Source organism: Oenanthe melanoleuca, chromosome 1 (genome assembly GCF_029582105.1).
Source record: "Oenanthe melanoleuca isolate GR-GAL-2019-014 chromosome 1, OMel1.0, whole genome shotgun sequence".
Classification (NCBI taxonomy): Eukaryota; Metazoa; Chordata; class Aves; order Passeriformes; family Muscicapidae; genus Oenanthe; species Oenanthe melanoleuca.
Window position 1 is genome coordinate 29,634,603 of NC_079333.1, and position 19,070 is coordinate 29,653,672.

General features: G+C 45.2%; 1 protein-coding gene across 2 annotated transcripts in view; it reads left to right on the plus strand.

The window, feature by feature from the left end:
• MYO7A (myosin VIIA) overlaps positions 1-19,070 on the plus strand; it is a 95,969-nt gene that overhangs the window by 74,038 nt on the left and 2,861 nt on the right. For both annotated transcript variants that reach the window (XM_056498599.1, XM_056498608.1), the window contains 22 exons: positions 890-1,017; positions 1,535-1,661; positions 4,864-4,983; positions 5,698-5,871; positions 7,025-7,252; positions 7,676-7,846; positions 8,787-8,904; positions 9,178-9,304; positions 9,418-9,587; positions 9,694-9,884; positions 10,437-10,561; positions 11,302-11,459; positions 11,943-12,096; positions 12,212-12,367; positions 12,722-12,827; positions 14,214-14,327; positions 15,383-15,470; positions 16,230-16,336; positions 16,535-16,720; positions 17,555-17,671; positions 18,149-18,232; positions 18,744-18,863. In XM_056498599.1, coding sequence (XP_056354574.1) covers positions 890-1,017; positions 1,535-1,661; positions 4,864-4,983; positions 5,698-5,871; positions 7,025-7,252; positions 7,676-7,846; positions 8,787-8,904; positions 9,178-9,304; positions 9,418-9,587; positions 9,694-9,884; positions 10,437-10,561; positions 11,302-11,459; positions 11,943-12,096; positions 12,212-12,367; positions 12,722-12,827; positions 14,214-14,327; positions 15,383-15,470; positions 16,230-16,336; positions 16,535-16,720; positions 17,555-17,671; positions 18,149-18,232; positions 18,744-18,863 — 3,069 coding nt within the window. The remainder of the gene's footprint in view (positions 1-889; positions 1,018-1,534; positions 1,662-4,863; positions 4,984-5,697; positions 5,872-7,024; positions 7,253-7,675; positions 7,847-8,786; positions 8,905-9,177; positions 9,305-9,417; positions 9,588-9,693; positions 9,885-10,436; positions 10,562-11,301; positions 11,460-11,942; positions 12,097-12,211; positions 12,368-12,721; positions 12,828-14,213; positions 14,328-15,382; positions 15,471-16,229; positions 16,337-16,534; positions 16,721-17,554; positions 17,672-18,148; positions 18,233-18,743; positions 18,864-19,070) is intronic.

Genomic DNA, 19,070 nt, shown 5'->3' on the forward strand with positions numbered 1-19,070 from the left:
TTAGTTTCCTGCCCTCTACTGTAGATAGCAGTGTCTCCAATGGCACTCAGCCATCCTCTGCTCCACTCCAGTGCCAGGGACAAAACTCCCCATGGCAGCAGTTACCCCAAGCTGAGAGCTTTTGAGAAATGCCATCTCAAAAGAATGAGGAATGATAAATCTTTCAGGTGGGAGCGATGGAAACAATTGATAGACTGCCCATTTCCAGAGCAGGCACCATCTTACCTGGCTATAGCTGCTTGAGAGCATGAAGATTGCTCTGTGAGATATTCCCTTAGGGGTCAGTGGGGAGAACAGGACCCAATCCAGCTCACCCTAATTTGCTCTGAAGATGCTCTAGAAATGTCCATCTCTCTAAATGGAGATGGGGCTGACTAGCTGAGACAGTGAGCTGCTAAGCAAACAAATGCCATCCTTGTTTTCACAAACAGCACCATGCTTTTGCATTTACAGATGCTTCATTAGCATGGGGAATGGGTCCATTTTTCCAGTGAAAACACTGATGGTTATTTTAATGTGATTAAGTTAAAGGGACAGGTCCTCTTTGGCAATAAAGATGGATTTATTCCAAAGGCCACCAAGGGTCCTCTCCCAGCAGCAGGGCCAGTTCAGAGCTGGGATGCAAGGAGGTGCCATTGTAGAAACCCTGGGAAAGGACCAAGCAGGTGGAAGTGTGACTAGACAGGACCATTTTAATTTCACCCATACATGTTTAAAGCCAACACAGTCAAACCCTCCATTGCTGTTAAAATCCTAGATCAAAGAATTTCTGAGTGCCCTCCTGGCTGGTGGAGGAGTCCTTCTGGGGGAGCACCACACACTCGGGGTGGGGGTGGGGGGGACACAGTAACTGGCTGTCCTAAAAGAAACCAATATGTCTGGTTGGCAGGTGACAAAGAGACTTCATGATGGTGAGTCTACACTGCAGGGTAACAGCATGCTCGAAGACCGACCCACTTCCAACCTGGAGAAGCTCCATTTCATTATTGGTAATGGCATCCTCAGGCCAGCCTTAAGGTTAGAAATCAAAACAAAGGCATGAACATGCCATTCTTTCCATTCCTTCTTCCTTGAGCTTTTCTTGAGCTATTCAAACAAGTCTAATATTATCTGCAGCTTTACAGAGTTTTATAATTTTTATGGTTATGTTGTATAAGGCTGGGCTGGATCATGTTCCTTACTGTACGTATCAGGCCCAGTGGAAAGACCATGCAAAGGAATTCAGACTTTTCTGAAAGTCCTAATGACACTGGACTGCTTTTTTAATGCCCACTCTTGTTCCTCACTACTATGTTTTCCATTTGACCCTTATATCTCTTTTGTTTGTGTGAATATTTTTAATGATCTGCTAATGAAAAACTCAAACTCATTTCAGCAGCTAAATGAAGCATTCAAAACTGGGAAGTGTCAAATGAAGGTCACTTGCATGTCTCTGATTTAGCCAATTTATATGTGTATGTTTATTATTAGAAATTAATGTTAAATAATTCATTTTTTTATTGTTTAACTTTTAATTATTTTTTTCCTATCGTAGGGATGAAATTTACTGTCAAATCTGCAAGCAGCTGACTCAGAACCCATCCAAAAGCAGCCATGCTAGGGGTTGGATCCTGATGTCCCTTTGTGTGGGATGCTTTGCTCCTTCTGAGAAGTTTGTGAAGGTAAATTGTAGATTACATTTGTCTAATGAATTATCTACCAATACATTTTCTTTTCCACTAATGGAACCAGCTTTTCTCTTGGGCTTCACAGTAGAGGGAATCCCAAATTCAGTATCTAGTGTCCATCGGATGAGTCACTCCTGAAAAGTGACTGCCTCTTTCCTTTGGCTCTAAAGGTAATGCAGACAACCAAATTAGATGATGTCTCCTGCTTGTAGATGTGTGGGGATGTGATTAAGTGACTTCTGGTACGAAATTTGTTTGTGGGAGGCTGCAAATAGAATTTACACAGCCAGAATAGCCCACATTTCTCCTCTGTTTCCTATATGCAGAGGTCTGTGCATTCAGCATCTGCTGGCTATGACAGTATGACCTCAGGAATCTACTCTACCAAACCTGGCAAGGAATAGAACACAGCCAATTATAAATATTAATTTATACTTTAAAAATTCACATAGAAAGGGAAGGATTTAATTTATCAGGAAGTGCATTTGCAAAGGAGCACTCTCAATGACATCCAATTCCAAACAGCCACATGAGATGACAAGCTACCTTCAGCAGCACTGTGGATCAGCAGGACTGAAGTCAGTGGGAGATGCCAAGTGGCTGGCACTTTTGAAAATCAGGTTGTTCTTAAGGATTTTCTTTTTTTCTGGGCAAAGGTCTATTGCCAAGATTTGAACAGTCCACTTTCCAAATGAGTTATAGAGTCATGGAATTGTTTGGGTTGGAAAAGATGTCTAAGATCAAGTCCAACCACTGCCAACCCTACCACTAAAGCATGTCCACAGGTGCTATATCTGCATTTTTTTTTAGCACTTCTAGGGATGGTGATTCCACCATCCAGTGCCTGACTGGAAATAAAGATGTTCCATTAATCTCCATAGATATCAGATTAGGTTCTGGGTGCTCAGCACTGAAAGAGCTGAAGCCAAGAATAGAAATGCCTCCTTCATCCCCAGGCCTTGTCAGTGTGAAATCTAATAAAGAAGATAAATCACTGGCAAAGTCACAGAAAATTAAATTATGTGTGGAAATGAGATCTGAGAAGTATTGCGCAGGAAGTTGTTTTGGTTTAAATCTTTAATAACTGAACATTACTTTAGGATAGTGAAGCACTTGTCAGAAATAATTTGTAAGTAGTTCTGGAGACTGAGACACAGAATCATACAATCACATTATTGTAGAATCACAGAGGCAAAGAATGGTTTGGGTTGGAAGGGATCTTTGTAAGTCATCTAGTTCAACCCTGCTGCCAGGAGGGTGTTCCTTCCACTGGGCCAGATTGCTCAGAGTCCCATTCAGCCTGGCCTTGAATGTTTCCAGGGATGAGGTAGACACAATTTTTCTGGGCAACCTGTTCCAGTGCCTTACCCCACCCTCACAGGAAGGAATTTCTTTCTTATGGCCAGTCTAAACCTGCCCTCTTTTTGTTTAATGTAACTTCCCCTTGTCCTGTCATTCCATGCCCTTATCAAAGGTCCCTTTCCAACTCTCTTGTAGCCCCTCTAAGTTCTGGAAGATGCTCTAAAGTCTCCCTGGAGCCTTCTCTTCTCCTGGCTGAACACTCCCAGTTCTATCAGCCTGTCCATAGCAGAGGTGCTCCAGCCCTCTGAGCAGCTTAGTGGCCTCCTCTGGACTTGCTCCAACAGTTCAACATCTTTCTTGTGTTGGGGTCCCCAGAGCTGGATGCAGCACTCCAGCTGGGATCTGGTTAGGGCAGAGCAGGGGGGAAGAATCTCCTCCCTGGCTCTGCTGCAGCCCAGGACACGTTTGGCTTTCTGAGCTCTGAGTGCACACTGATGGGTTGAGCTTCTTGTCCATGAATATCCTCAAGTCCTTCTCCCCAGGACTAGTCTCAATCCATTCTCTGCCCAGCCTGCATTTGTGTTTGGGAATGCCCCAGCTCAGGTGCAGGGAATTGTTCTTGTCCTTGTTGAGCTTCATATGGTGAAGACCAACTTAAGACCAACTCTTAAGCATGTCCAAGTCCCTCTGGATGGCATCTATTTCCTTCTAGGATTCTGTCATTCAAAAGTATCAGTTAGAACTGAACATTTTAAGTAGGATTTCACTGACAATGAGGCAGGTCTTCAATATGTATTCCAGCTCCCAAATATTCAAGTTTTGCTTTGGATCCCATTAGACCCCTTTATCACATGTGTTAAACATGGGCCAAGGCACATTAGCACTCCTGTTCTTTGCACTTTTTTTTCAACCAACAGTGGGCCTAGGTGGGAAGGCTCAGTCACAAGGAATGTGAAAAAATATGTAATTGCATAGTTCATTATTAGCAATAGCATAATTAAAACTACACTTTCACATTGCATCCACCACTTAGGATCATTTGCAGCAGATCTCATCCCTATAACTTGTCTGTATGAGATAGGTACTTCATAGTGTCTCTGTAAGTTATGGTTGACAGAGAAATCTGTCTCTCCAGCTGTGTTGTTTATGGCTGACAGTGTTTCTGAAGGAATAGCTGTGTGTTATTGTTCAGAGATCTCTTTATCTTTCTATAAAGTCTTTCAGAAAAATTTGATTTACAGATGTATTAGCCTTAGCTAACATTTTGGCCAAGATGTTTGTGTATTATTTTTAAGTGTGTTATCTTTCATATTGTGGAAATCACTGGATTTAATTGTCTCTACAATAATGTGGTTGTATTTTTAACATACACTGAAGTCCTTCAAATTCGAGTTTAGGCCAAAATGTAATTTAAAAACTGATTAAGGAGGTATCTGTTTAATGTCACTGTGAAAGACCTTTTGCACTGTCAGTTAAATGTTCTGAGTGACATTAACTTCAATTCTCCTGAATCATTACTTACACATCTTTTTCATTCTCTCCCGTCTTTTTGGCCAACACTCAATAACATTTTATAACACATCTTTCAAATACAAAGATAGAAATCAGTGGCAGCAATAGCAGGAACAGAAAAGCTGCTGCTCTGGGTTCAATCAAAGATCTGTCTAGTATCTTATCTCCTCTGAGGCCAGAAATGCACAGTAGAAGAACAAGGAAGAGGTGCAGACTGTCCTACTCGCTCTCAGCTTCCAGTGATGTGATGTGATGTAGGAGCATCCAATCCTGAGTGGTGTCATTAGTCATGGAGGGCTTTTCTACAATAAAACACTGCTTTTTGCAAATGCTTGGCCTCTTAAGCCAAAGATCTAAACAAGGTGTTCCCTGCTGCCAACAGTATTTAAGGAACTTTATCAACGGAGGCCCCCCAGGTTATGCTCCCTACTGTGAAGAGAGGCTGAGGCGGACGTTTGCCAATGGGACAAGGACACAGCCACCCAGCTGGCTGGAGCTGCAGGTATGAGCCCCTCCACGTCCTCCCCAGGGAACTGAGGCTCTGGGCTTATGCCTTTCAGTGTCACAAGAATCACATCTCTGTCAGGACAGAATGTGGGACAACAAAATGACTATTTCCGTCAAGAATTTTCATGTAATTCCAATATATTGCATTCCCCGTGTGTCCTGGGTTTGCTCCAGAGTACGTTGAGGATCGATTCTTTTGGTTGCATCAGTATTTGTAAATTAAATGTGTGCTGTTGGCATTGAGGCCAGCTGGCACAGAGCAAGCCCCAGTGTGTTCAGAGAAACTATATTCCAGATAAAGGGTGGCTGTGCAGGCAAATTGCCTCCTGTGAGTGGTCCCTGGGACTTGTTTGGGGATAATTATAGCTGGAACAGGCAGTTTGTGCAAAAATTGCTCATTTTCTGAACTGGTTTGCAAGTATATACAGCTGTGCTCCAGTATCTGTGAGCATTCCCAAGCATGCTTGTATTTACTGGATTAGGCACCTTGATGACTGAATGTATTAAATAAAATATCTTTGACTTCCAAGTGCTTCCAGTGGCTGACTGTACATTATCCTGTTGATAAATACGGTGTGGTAGCACTGAAAAGCATCCAGTCAGTGGGATCAGGAGTTAGGATGTGGTTGCCTGAGTGGGGTGGAAGAGTATGCAGGTAAATGGTACTGAAATACACCTAACATTATAAAGTTTGACTTCAATCCTTTAGGCGACCAAGTCCAAGAAACCGATCATGCTGCCTGTCACGTTTATGGATGGGACAACAAAGACACTGTTGACAGACTCTGCAACAACTGCTAAAGAGCTCTGTAATTCTTTGGCCGACAAAATCAGCCTGAAGGACAGATTTGGCTTTTCACTCTACATTGCACTTTTTGACAAGGTATGTCTTAAGTTCTGTTCCTGAATAGTTCTGGGAAAGAAGGGGCAAGTTCTCCTTGCTGTCACATAACTTCCAGAAGGCAGAGGGATTATTTCTGCGGTGCAAGTGTCAGCATGATTTTTCACAAAAAGAGTAGTCAAACTCTGCAGCTGGGTTGTATGAAAATCTCTCTCCTTGGAGATATTCAGAATTTAAGAGGAAAATGCACAGAGAAACACATTCAAAAATGCATCTGTTCTGACCAGTGTGGTGGACCAAAAATCTTCAGAAATTCCTTTCTTCCTACATACTTATGTGATGCTATCCTCTTACTCTCAGTTAAGCTTATTAGAGATGAATTTCCAGTAAAACATCCTACCTGGATTTTTATGCAAGGGAGCCAATTAAATTTAATTGGAAAGCTAGCAGTTGCAATTAAGCTTCCGAAATGAGCTAAAATCCAAACTGCCATGCCTGCTTTGGCATTTAACCTGTTTTATTTAACCTAGAAACATATCTTTTTAAGAAATTCCATTAAAATAAAGGTGAGCATAAATGAGAGTGGTAAAGCTTCATAAGGTGAGACAACAGTTGCAAGCCAATGAAACTCAAGTATTCCAAGAGCTGCTGTGTAAGAGGATGAAGTATGTTCTCACCTACAGATGTGGTCGCCTCTGCCTCTAGGTGGAGAAGAAATGGTTTATGCTCTGTCTTCTTCATCTTTTTTGAGGAGACATTCAGCAAGGGATGCTAAGTCTGAGGAGATGTAGAGCTTTGGGGGCTTCATGGCAGACCCCAATGAGAAGGCAGACAAATTTCTGAAACAGGACAGGCTTCTTTATTGTGGGTTTTTGCCATGCTTAGGTGGGTTGGATCCAAGCCCATGACTTTGAAACTGTGTTTCAAAGCACAGTGTGAATCAACAATAGTTTACAATGGAGCCATTGGCTCTGCTGGTTCATATTGATGCTCTCCTTTCAGTCTGGATGGGAGACTGGAGCTCAAAATGGAATACCTTGCCCGGCCATGCTGCCGAACTTGGCTGGCTAGATGGCATAGAACCATTGTTTATTTTGATTATTTGGATTGTCAAGGTAGTGTCAGTGAATCAAAAACAGGTCTCTCTACGTAGATTTGGTGAGGTGAATGCCGTGTTTCTCTGTGCCCTGGCTAGGTGTCCTCTCTGGGGAGTGGCAATGACCACGTGATGGATGCTGTGTCGCAGTGCGAGCAGTACGCCAAGGAGCAGGGAGCGCAGGAGCGCAACGCGCCGTGGCGCCTCTTCTTCAGGAAGGAGATCTTCACTCCCTGGCACAACCCCAGCGAGGACAACGTGGCCACCAACCTCATCTACCAGCAGATTGTGCGCGGGGTGAAGTTTGGGGAGTACCGCTGTGACAAGGTGTGTGACCTCAGCAGCTCCCAGCCTGCTCCAGCAAGTGTCTTTGAGAAGGGGAAATAGGTTACAGCAAAGGGAATGATAAATATTCCTCCCTGGACATCCATTAGCTTGGGCATTGTGGTATCCACATGGAAAACAGGAGCTGCGGCAATCAGATCCTCTTGACTGGGCTTGGATGCTTCCATGTGCTGCATGAGCACCCTTAACAATGAACATGTTAAGGCTTAATCATAGCTTTTAGTGGTCCACGTCCTGAACTTCTGATGTGCAAAAAGCTGCAAAAGGTGAAGTTCTGCCAAAAGGAAGCATCCCCACACAATTCTGTAGTACACCCAGCCTCCAGAACAGGCTCCTTGAGTGGTGGAGGATGGATGTTGTGATGACTTGGTGAAAGTGTTAACTTGGTTTGTTTGGATTCCACAGGAGGAAGATCTGGCAGAGCTGGCTTCCCAGCAGTACTATGTGGACTATGGGTCAGAGATGGTACTGGAAAGGCTGCTAAATCTAATTCCATCCTATATTCCGGACAGAGAGATCACAGCTTCAAAAACAGTGGAAAAATGGGCTCAGCTCATTATAGCTGCACATAAAAAGGTGGGGACAATAGATGGCCTGTCGAGGGCCACATTATGCTTCTATAGCTTTATGTGCCTTTTAAGCATATGTCAGCTCTTAGCTTGGCTGACAAGCTAAGGGCAGGGCTTGTACTAACCATATTCAGCTTTACCACTGGCTTTTATGCAGGATCTGACAGAAGACATCCTGCAGAAATTTACTGTGAGATGCGAAACGCCACCTCTGGGGTGACATTCCTGTTACACGAGATTGTGGTGTCACTAGTTGTATTACAGAGGTGGTTCATGTCTCTGGGTGATGTCAGGACTTTATTGTGCCAAGCATTGTATAAAACCTCCCAGACTTCAGTTACAGCATTTGTGACACTCACACAGCAACACTTTCCATAACTCTTTTACCAGTGACCACTCATGAGAGGTGATGTTCCTGGCATTCATCTAACATCAGGAGCCAGCTTCAGATTAGGATCCCTGCTATGGAAACATCTCCATGTGCATTAGGAGTTTCACCTCAACTGAACTGGCAGTGGAAATACATGGATCCACTTGGATCTTCCACATCTCCCATCGGCCTGACAGCTTTGTACAGAAGTGTCAGGTGTCTAAGGATTCCCTAAATAAGGGGATGAAGGGCTGATTCCAGCTAAAGGAATGTCAAGCTGAAAAGTAAATACTTACTTAGGGAAACCCACAGTCAGCTGAGATGGACCTCACTGAGACTGGTCATCCCAGATGCTTGCCCAGCCTTCTCCAAGTCAAATTATTCCATAGAGTGGGAACTGAAGACCAGGAGTTTGTCCAAACTGTCACTTGTTCCTATAGAAGTTTGGCCCTTAGCCACATTGAGACCTCCATTAATATTTGTTCCAAGGTCTTCAGGTTACATGGATTGATTTTCCTTGCTCTCTTCCTGGATATATGTTTTGCTTCATATTGGTTGTGGTTTGCTTTTTCTGTAGGGAATTTATACTCAGAAGAGGGCAGACCCAAAAAAAGTCAAGGAGGAAGTAGTGGATTTTGCACGTTTCAAGTGGCCTTTGCTGTTTTCTCGGTTTTATGAAGCCTTCAAATTCTCAGGTGAGTCAGTACAGCACATCCCCAGAGCACAAGATGCTCTAAAGCAAAAGGAAGGGAAAATGGGGATTCCACAGACAAGAAGGGGATCATCTAGCTAGTCTTTTTATTACACTTTATTTGTTGTTGCATCCTGATTAGCAATGGCTCAGGCTATGGGTCTGCCACTAATTACCTCCCTTAAAAAGACACAGAGCTTTTTGATCATTGCATCCTCCTCTGAAACATTTTCTAAGACCCTTCATGAGCTGATTGAAAATCTTGTCTTCAACCCAGGGCCAAGCCTGCCTAAAAATGATGTGATTGTAGCAGTCAACTGGACAGGGGTGTACTTTGTGGATGAACAGGAGCAGGTTCTCCTAGAGCTCTCTTTCCCAGAGATCACAGCTGTGTCAAGCAGCAGGTAAGGAGGGATAGACTTGGCTGGCAATTCACCAGAGATTAGTCTTTTTCCAGGCTTTGCCTCTTTATGTCATTATGTCTCATGTTTATGTCTCCTATAAAAATATATCCCAGAGGAGGAAAGCTGCAAGGGCAGAGTTTCACCCTGGCCACCATTAAAGGTGATGAATACACTTTCACCTCCAACAATGCGGAGGATATCCGGGACCTGGTGGTGACCTTCCTTGAAGGACTAAGGAAACGATCCAAGTATGTGGTCACTCTCCAAGACAACCCAAATCCAGGCAAGTAAATAACCCAGCTCAGTGGTAAGCACATAGATCGATTTGATATTCATGAAGAATTTGGGGGGAAAAAATAAATTCAAACCAATGGTTGGTTTTTCTGCAGTGGGAGAAGAATCTGGGTTTCTCAGCTTCCTTAAAGGGGACCTGATAGTTCTGGACCAGGACACAGGAGAGCAAGTGATGAACTCGGGGTGGGCGAACGGCTTCAATGAACGGACCAAGCAGAGAGGGGATTTCCCGACTGATTCCGTCTATGTCTTGCCTACCGTCACCATGCCTCCACTGGAGATCGTGGTAAGCAGCCTTATGGAATTGCACAGCTTGGTACAACCTCCAGGGAGGTCAAAGCCTCCATGAAGTGCTTAGAGCTGGCCAAAGTCTCCCCAAATGTAAGGCAGAAACCAAAGAGGATGAAAGAGGTGACAAGTTGTCCAAGGCAAAAGTGATCTCAGCCTTTCTTCTGATCTTGGCACTCAGGGCACCACAAACTTGTGACTTAGAATATCCATGTATTGTGCTAAATCCTTCCAGCTGGCATGATTGCTTAAAGGTGTGCTTGTGGTTGGAGGGGACTGCTACATTCACCTATGGAGCTGTAGGTTCCAGAGCACCTTATCTTCCTTAGGAAATGATCCACACTGTGGAAATATTTGTTATTCCTTGCATTAGTGACTGAGAACGGCACAGAGACATAACAACTGCACAATTCTAGCTAACTGTTAATGGGAATTGATGGCTTATTCTCATTTTCATTGTTCTTGTTTTGTATCTGCTTCCTTTTTTTGAATACATCAGTTATAATTCATTTCAAATACACCAGGTAACAGAGAGCTTTTCATCCCACAGGCCCTGGTCACAATGACCCCTGACCAACGACAAGATGTCATCAGAACCTCTCAGATGGCAGTTTCAGACAGTGAAGAAAGAGTAAAGCCATACACCTTGGAGGAATTTTCCTATGATTATTTTAGGTGATTTTTTTATACCGTTTTCAAAAATTATAGGAATCCATCTGCAGGTAGCTTGGGAATCAGGAAAATTTTGCTACTAAAAAAGACTCTGAATACCCCATTCTGTGACTTTGTACAACTGCAACCTCTGGTTTAGGTCATGGCATTTGAACTGCAGGTTTTCCACTGACAAGGTTTTATAAAGGATTTATCTTCATCAGTGGTGTAACAATTTGAAATTTAATATTATGTGGGAGGATGTGCTTAGGCTATATAGGCATTTTCATCTCAATTCCAGAAATTTAAATGTGCACCACTGCTGAATGCAGCTAACCCAAGCTCCCACTTCTGTTTAGATGGGCTGGCAATGCAAACAGGCAAATCAGATCCTTTGGGATGTCGTCCCCTTGTCAGGCTTATACTGCTATTATTTTTTCAGTGATACTCTTTCATTGTGACTGCCCTGACCATTCATTGCCATCATCCTTCCTGTGGTTAGAAGCTTTTTGGGATAGCATTGGTGATTATGGTGTCATTACTGGGGTAGGGTGTATAAGAGACTCTTCAGAGCCATAGGAAATTGCAAGTGGTTATCTTTGAGCAGAACTGGAGCTGGGTACTTGCTAAATTGTGATGTCCCATTTGGTGTAAGAGTTCATTAGCCAGGTGCTGCGAGCAACTGTCCTAGGTGAAACATTGGCCATAAGATGTTCCTATTATCCCTGTAATCTCTCCACCTCTTGCTTTGCATTTGGCACCAGACCACCTCCAAAGCACACCCTCAGCCGGGTCATGATCACCAAGAGCCGTGGAAAGGACAAGCTGTGGTGTTACACGCGCGAGCCCATCAAACAGCCACTGCTGAAGAAGATCCTGGGCAGCGAGGAGCTGTCCCAAGAAGCCTGTATGGCCTTCATTGATATCCTTCCTCTGCTTGGGAGTGCCCTTGGGCAACAGGTCTGACAGGCAGAGGGCTGAACAGGCTCTTTAGGGCCCCAAGCAAAGCCCAAAGAAAGGATTGTGGTCCCTCTTAAGGGCTGTGGAACGATGTCACAGGCTTGGAGATGGGTGTGCACCACAAATATATATGTAAGCATCCTTGAAATCTGAGGTGTGTTTACTTCTTAATCAGTGAGGATTCAGGGACCAGTTACTGAGTTCTGCTAGAGCACACTCACTAGCTTGGTTCAGCTGACTCTGCCAGGTGCACCTGTGTGGGTGGCCACAGCCCTAGTCCGTGTGGATGCAGACCAGTCCACATGGCCTTGGGGACAGAGCTTGATGCCTGAAAATCCCTCTGCAGCCACTTCTGTAGTCATGTGTAGGATGTCTTTAACAACATCATCAATACAGGGCTTTACCAGATATCCCAGTTAGCTCATCCTTGACTCCTACCTCCCACCTGTGCTGAAATATATGGGTGACTACCCATCCAAAAGGACCCGCTCAGTCAATGAGCTGACAGACCAAATATTTGAAGGTGCCTTGAAAGCTGAACCCCTAAAGGATGAAATCTACTGCCAGACCCTCAAGCAGCTCACAGACAACCACATCAAGTAAGAGTTGTTCATTCCCCTTGGCCCAAATGCACTAGGCTGTGTTGGGCAAAGCAGATCTGTAGTGTCCATGCCACAAGTGATTTTTTTCCCTCCTGGGTCTCTTCTTGTGCAGATACAGTGAGGAGAAGGGCTGGGAGCTGTTGTGGTTGTGTACAGGTCTTTTCCCTCCAAGTAACATCCTCCTGCCCCACGTCCAGAGGTTCCTGCAGTCCCGGAAACATCACCCCTTGGCAGCAGACTGCATCCAGAGACTGCAGAAAGCCTTGAGGTAAGGCACTGAAAGACCTCCTAGTCCTGACTGTACCACAACATCCAAATATGTGTGAAAAAATACAGCTGGGAGATATTTTGGTGACTGGGGGCACAGTGAAAGCTCACAGCCCCTCTCTCTGTTCCACCAAACTGATTGAAAGGGACATTGGGTTGCTGATAAGCAGTGCAGAGAAATAGAAATGAATCAACTTTGTCCAGGTCCATTTAAGTCACTTTTTTCTTTTTAGGAGGGAAAAAAGTCTTAAGAAAGTAGCCAAAGTTACTCAAAAATAAGCATTAAAAAGGGAATATTTAAACAAAATTTCTTGCTATGATGATGCTGTGACACTTGCCACCTCCTGTTTTGCAGGAATGGATCCAGAAAATACCCGCCCCATCTGGTAGAAGTGGAAGCCATTCAACACAAAACAACCCAAATTTTCCACAAGGTTTACTTCCCTGATGACACCGATGAGGTAAATGGGGGAGAAGGAAATTCTTTTCTGTCAGGGTGGCTGTCAGTTTTCTTATTAAAATCTCAGAAGAGGATTATATTGGTTCTGATTCAGAAAAGCTCAGCCTTTCCAGAAGCCTCTGGGCCAAGGCATTACAAGGAAAATCCATCCTGGTCTACCCAGATTTGTTGCAAGTTGTGTTTTTCAAGATACGGGTGCTTTGCTGGTGTTCACTGAAGGCTTTAGAGTATGACTGCAGAAAGAGGGAAACTGGATGGGCTCATCCATTCACTCACAGTAGCTCACAGGCCTTGGCTCTCAGTTATTGGAGCCTAAACCAACAGATGTTGCCCACCCAGCCATAGCCCAGATGGGTACCATGATGGGATCCCCTGGGAACTGGGCAGAGTACTGCAGCGCTGGCAATTAAGTGACTGAAATTACCCCTTCTGACCTGAGATGACACAGAAATCACACCTGCACTCAGGAAGCTCTCACTAAGCTTCTTTCATACTGATAAGGCAGCTAGTCATATTGTTGCCAGAGCAGATAGGCATGTCCTTGCACATACTGCTGTCTCACCTGCTGATTAATCTTTCTGTGAGGCTCACATCTCTCTCTTCCTTCATACCCTTGGATACAAGTAAATTTCTCTGTTTCTAAGTGGGTTTATTTGTAAAACAGTCCATACCCATGGAACCATGGTACCATGGAACCATGCTGCTCTGCAGCAGCTGTGAGTGCCCTTGTTTATCTGTAATGGAGTTGAGAGAACTCTTGGGGTTTCTCATCACTTTGAGTATTTTTTCCTACATGACCAGTAATGACACTACTTCATACACATGCATCTGTGTGAGAGCCAGTAGAAGGAGGCAGTGGGGGCTTCTACAGTTGGATATGCAGCTCAAAAGGCAAAACCAGAATTAGGTTGTGCATAAAAATGGGGCAGATATTTAAACATCCCATTCTTTTGATGGCCGTAAAACAGGAATCATTTTCCCTCTATTCAGCTATCTAGAAACCAGACATCTGACTTCCTCATCATCACTAGAGGGACAAATCAGCCTGGAGGTCTCTAATTCTCTCTTTCCCACCCCTCTTCCCTCAAACAAATAGTTCTGACACTTCACTGTAAGATCAGAAAAATCTCTTGCATTGCCTGGAGAGCTCTGGGTAAGCCAGCACAGGATATAGATGAGCATCACAAAGCACAGTGGTACAACAGTAGCATGACAGAGCTTCTGCAGACATCCCTTCTAATGCCCAGAGCCCCAATCCACAATGTCACTGATTTCACTGTTGGTGGGCATCTAGACCTTTCTGTGCATGTGCACCTGGAGCTCCTCAAAGAGAGCAAAAGTGGAAATTAACCCTTAGATAGCAGTGATGATCTTCCTCTCTTTGTAGGCATTTGAGGTGGAATCCAGCACGAAAGCCAAGGACTTCTGCCAGAACATCTCCAACAGGCTGCTCCTGAAATCCTCTGAGGGCTTCAGCCTCTTTGTCAAAATCTCTGACAAGGTGAGTGACCCACCCAGAGGCTGAGGTAGCCCTGAGGTACTCAGGACAACCTGCCTGCCAGTGGGAACACGTTGGTGGAGCCAGAGCCATGTGGTGAGAAGCATTTCTCTACAAGCTGTGTGGCATTTCTAAGTCAGATCTGACCTGATACAGGTGAGGTTTGCAGTCCCACAGCCTTGACTTACAGCAGTCACCCCAAAGGACAAAGCTCTCCTAGCCTGTTGCTGAGTTGGGTTTATAAGAAAGGACTAAGTAAGAAAAACGTGCAGGTTAGAGCTACCTCTGGCAACTAGGAGAAAACTATGGAGATAGTCATCAGGAAGGGAAAGGAGGTGTTGTGGTGAAACAAGTTGCAATAAGGAGTAATAGGTGAAATTAGAGACAGAGCCTGAAGCAAGCTGGCATTGGCTTTCCAATGTCAGCAGTTTATAACACATCAATGTGAGAAGTACAAAGCAGTGAGCAACAACTGCAGGAGATGGGCTGGGCAATGGCCAACCCTGCCTGTGGAGTCCTGCCATTGTTTGGGGTGCCACCATTTCAGAAGGAAATAAAGCTGTTAGAGAGGGCTGTGACAATGGTGAAGGTCCTTGAGGGGAAGCCACGTCAGGAGCAGCTGAGGTCACTTGGCTTATTCAGCCTGAAGAAGAGGAGACTGAGGACAGACCTCATTGCAGTCTGCAAATTCTTTGTGAGGGGAAGAGGAGGTGAAGACACTGATCTCTTCTCTGGGGTGATGGGACTCAAGGGAATGGCATGAAGCTGTGTCAGGGGACATTTAGGTTGGATATTGGGAAAAGGCTCTTCACACAAAGTGTGGTTGGGCACTGAACCAGGCTTCCCAGGGAGGGGATCATGGCATCAAGCCTGACAGAGTTCAAGAAGTATTTGTATAATGCTGTCAGGCACACAGTGTGATTCTTAAAGATAACCTATGCAGGGCCAGAAGATGGACTTTGATGATCTTTCTGGGTCCCTTCCAACTCAGGATATTCTATGATCCTATTGTATGACTCACTTGCTCAGCCTTTGTGACTATGTGCTGTGTCCCCCAGGTCATCAGTGTGCCAGAGGGAGATTTCTTCTTTGACTTTGTGAGACACCTGACAGACTGGATAAAGAAAGCAAGACCAGCAAAAGATGGTAATGATGACTTTTTTCCAGTGTGGGTCACACACAGCCTTCCTACAGCCCCCCAGCCCTTCTGAACAAAATTGACCACCTAGTCTGCCACAAGCATTTGAACAGGCTGTTCACAGAAGTGGTGGAATCACTGTCCTCTAGTGTTCAAAAAATGTAGATGTGGTGCTTAGGGACATGGTTTAGTGGTGCTCCTGCTAGTGTTAGGTTAGTGGTTGGACTCAATCTTAGAGGTCTTTTCCAACCTCAGTGATTCTGTGATCTGTTGGGCCACACTGATGGGGGTGGTGTTCTCTGCACCATTCCCGGGGATATCACCTGGGACATGATCCATCCACAAGCAGCAAAACCTCTGTTCCAAGGCTAGTCCTGGCCCTGTGAGGAGCACCTGCTGGAGGGCATCTCTCCAGGAAGGGTCAATGGTGGGATTCATCTCACCTCACTGACTACATCCAAAGTGGAACTGGCTGCAGCTCTGCTGAATTTACCAGTGGCTGCAAGACACAGGTGCCTCCAGGGTACAACTTCTCTGTCCTGTGCTACTATCAATGAAGAACAGCAAGTGAACCCAGACACTTTCTCCACTTTATTAAAGCTTTGCATGGCAGTGATGTAGTTTGCTGTGCCAAGTCAGGGCTCAGTTGGCCTTGTGAATGCCCCTGTCCCTGCAGGCTGTGATGGCACATGGGCACTGCTGGATGCAGACACTGATTGCCAGCTGGTTCTCACACCATTGCTGTTATGTTTGCTTCACTTGCACAGGTATAGTGCCTTCCCTCACCTACCAAGTGTTCTTCATGAAAAAACTGTGGACCAACACAACGCCTGGAAAAGACTCGATGGCAGACTCAATCTTCCACTATTACCAGGTGCGCTGGGACTCTGCAATTGCAGTGGAGACTTGGGAGGGATTAGGAGTAGGTTGCAAAGACTTGTCCATCTGCAGATGTTCCCAGGGAGCAGCCTCTTAGCCAGGGGCTGGATACCTCCCAAACTCCATTTAACACCTGAGGGTGACAGTCCCTGGACATCCTCTCTATCTCTCTGTTGTTCTTTCCCCCGTGCAGGAGTTACCAAAGTACCTGCGTGGCTACCACAAGTGCTCACGGGAAGAGGTCCTGCAGCTGGCGGCTCTCATCTACCGCGTCAAGTTTGAGGATGACAAGTCCTATTTCCCAAGCATTCCCAAGCTCCTGAAGGAGCTGGTGCCTCAGGACCTCATCCGGCAGCTCTCTCCAGATGACTGGAAAAGGGTAAACCAGCAGCTTGATTCATGCACCAGGCCTGGCTGGGAGAAGTCATCTTTTGGGTGACTTGTCTGACATTCAGTGTTGAACTGCCAGAATCAGTGACACCTGCTCCTTCTTGAGCCTTACCAGTGCTTCAGTTTCCCTGGCACCACTAAGAAGAGAAATTGTACATACATGTTCACATACATATGCCTTGCCCTGGGTTTTCTTTGTCTTGATACTGGCTGTACTGGTGGATGCAAACCCAGATGGAAACATGCCAAGAGATGGTCTTGTAAAGAGGTGGTCTGTCATTTACTGCAGACTACTGAGTAAAGAGGTCTGCTTTACACAGGGAGAGCTGTGGCATAGGTGCAAATTGGTCTAGCCTTAAAATATTAGAGGTGTCTCACTGTCAGGAAATAGTTTGGTAAGTCCTTTCTGTTTCCTATCTGATACCAGCATCTCTGGGTTAAAGGTCTCTCAGTCTCCTTTGCTTTATAAATTGGATAATCAAATTTTATAATCTCTTTAATGGAGTCACCAGCTCAGCTTATCTAAAAAGGATCTGCCTTGGTTCCAGGCCCTGCTCCAGTGACCAGCCAGCACTTTTTTTAAGTGTTATTGGAACAGAGACTAGAATCAAACATCAAGGCCAGGTTGGACCCAGAGCAACCTGTTCTAATGGAAGGCAGCCCTGTCCATTGCAGGAGAGTTGGACTAGATGACCTTTCAAAGGTGCCTTCCAACCCAAGCTCTTCTATGAGTCTGTCATGTGGAACTGATGCTTCTTCCTTGCCAACAGCCCTAGTGCCAGGTACTGCAACCCCTCCCTCTCTGTTGTGTTCTCTGTTGCAGTCCATCGTGGCATACTACAACAAACACGCGGGCAAAACAAGAGAAGAAGCCAAGCTTGCCTTTCTAAAGATTGTCTTCAAGTGGCCTACATTTGGATCAGCATTCTTTGAAGTGAAGGTACCTGCCCTGGGGGTTCTCTAGAGGGCAGCTTTTAGCCAAGATCAGGTGCCCTGTACCACAGAGGGGCTCCAGATCTGAACCTAACTGGCACAATCCTGATGAAACAGGGAAAATGTAATACTTTTCATCAGTAAAGGGCAAATGCACTCATTCATTGCTGCCCTGCCTCTTTACACAGACAGCAGCATTGTAGAGCTTCAGCTTATCTCAGTCATTGGGGCTGTTCCCACAGCTGTGCTGCCGAACACACGAGAGCTCTTCTCTGTTTTGCCAAGGCAAAGGGGAACCTGTGGTTTTCCAAGGGATGTGTCTCTACCCACCACAAACCAAATCCAGACCATCCACCATAGCACTAGAGTTCCATCAAGGACAGTAGAAGCCAGTGCTGTCAGGAGAACACAGGGAGAGAGGAAATAGGAAGGGGTCTGATTTTGCTTGACATATCCCCTAACCAGTTCATATCATTTCCAACAGCAAACTACAGAGCCAAATTATCCAGAAATCCTTCTAATTGCCATCAATAAGCACGGAGTCAGCCTCATTGATCCCAAAACCAAGGTAAGCAAAACTTGGATATTCACCAGATGCTCCTGAGCCTGGTCCCCACACTCTCACAGAAGACATCCCAAAGACCATGTTGTTCAGTACTTAGTGAGTTCTCTTTAAGCCAGGTTAGAAAGGCTGGATAGACAGAAAATTTTCTGGAGGCAGAAATTCACTGTTGCACAGAGCAAGCCCAGACTTTTTCAACAAAATATGGATTGGGAGCACCAACTATTAGGGTCCTGTACCTGGAGGATGCACACACTCCTTCCTTAATCCTTTCACAGCAATAGGACAGGAGTTGGAGTAAATGAGATCCTACTAGTTACTTCCACTACCTGCATGGTAATTCTAGTGTGGAGGATCTGGAGTCTTAATCTCACTGCCATTCCCATGGGTGTCATCCCAGTAGATATCCTTGGCCTGATATGATGGAAAGTGAGCATGGACATGACAAGTGTGCACAGCCCCTCGTGGAAGTTGAGGCTCACTTGTATGTTGAGTGTCATTTTTGTGTTCCCACCAGGATATTCTCATCACTCACCCCTTCACCAAGATCTCCAACTGGAGCAGTGGCAACACCTATTTCCACATAACCATTGGCAACTTGGTGAGAGGAAGCAAGCTGCTCTGTGAGACCTCCCTGGTAAGAAGTGCTAAAGATTAGACCAAATCCTGACTTGTGTCTCAGGGATTCTCTGGGCTGAAAGTGGTCTCTCAGAAGAGCTGCTGATACAGCTTTCTTCTTCTGAATTTCCCATGGCTCTGCTCAATGAATCAGGCTCTCACTTGGTCCATCATCCAACCAACAAGCATGCCTAAGGTGCTTGGGATGTTGCATGTCAGGAGCATG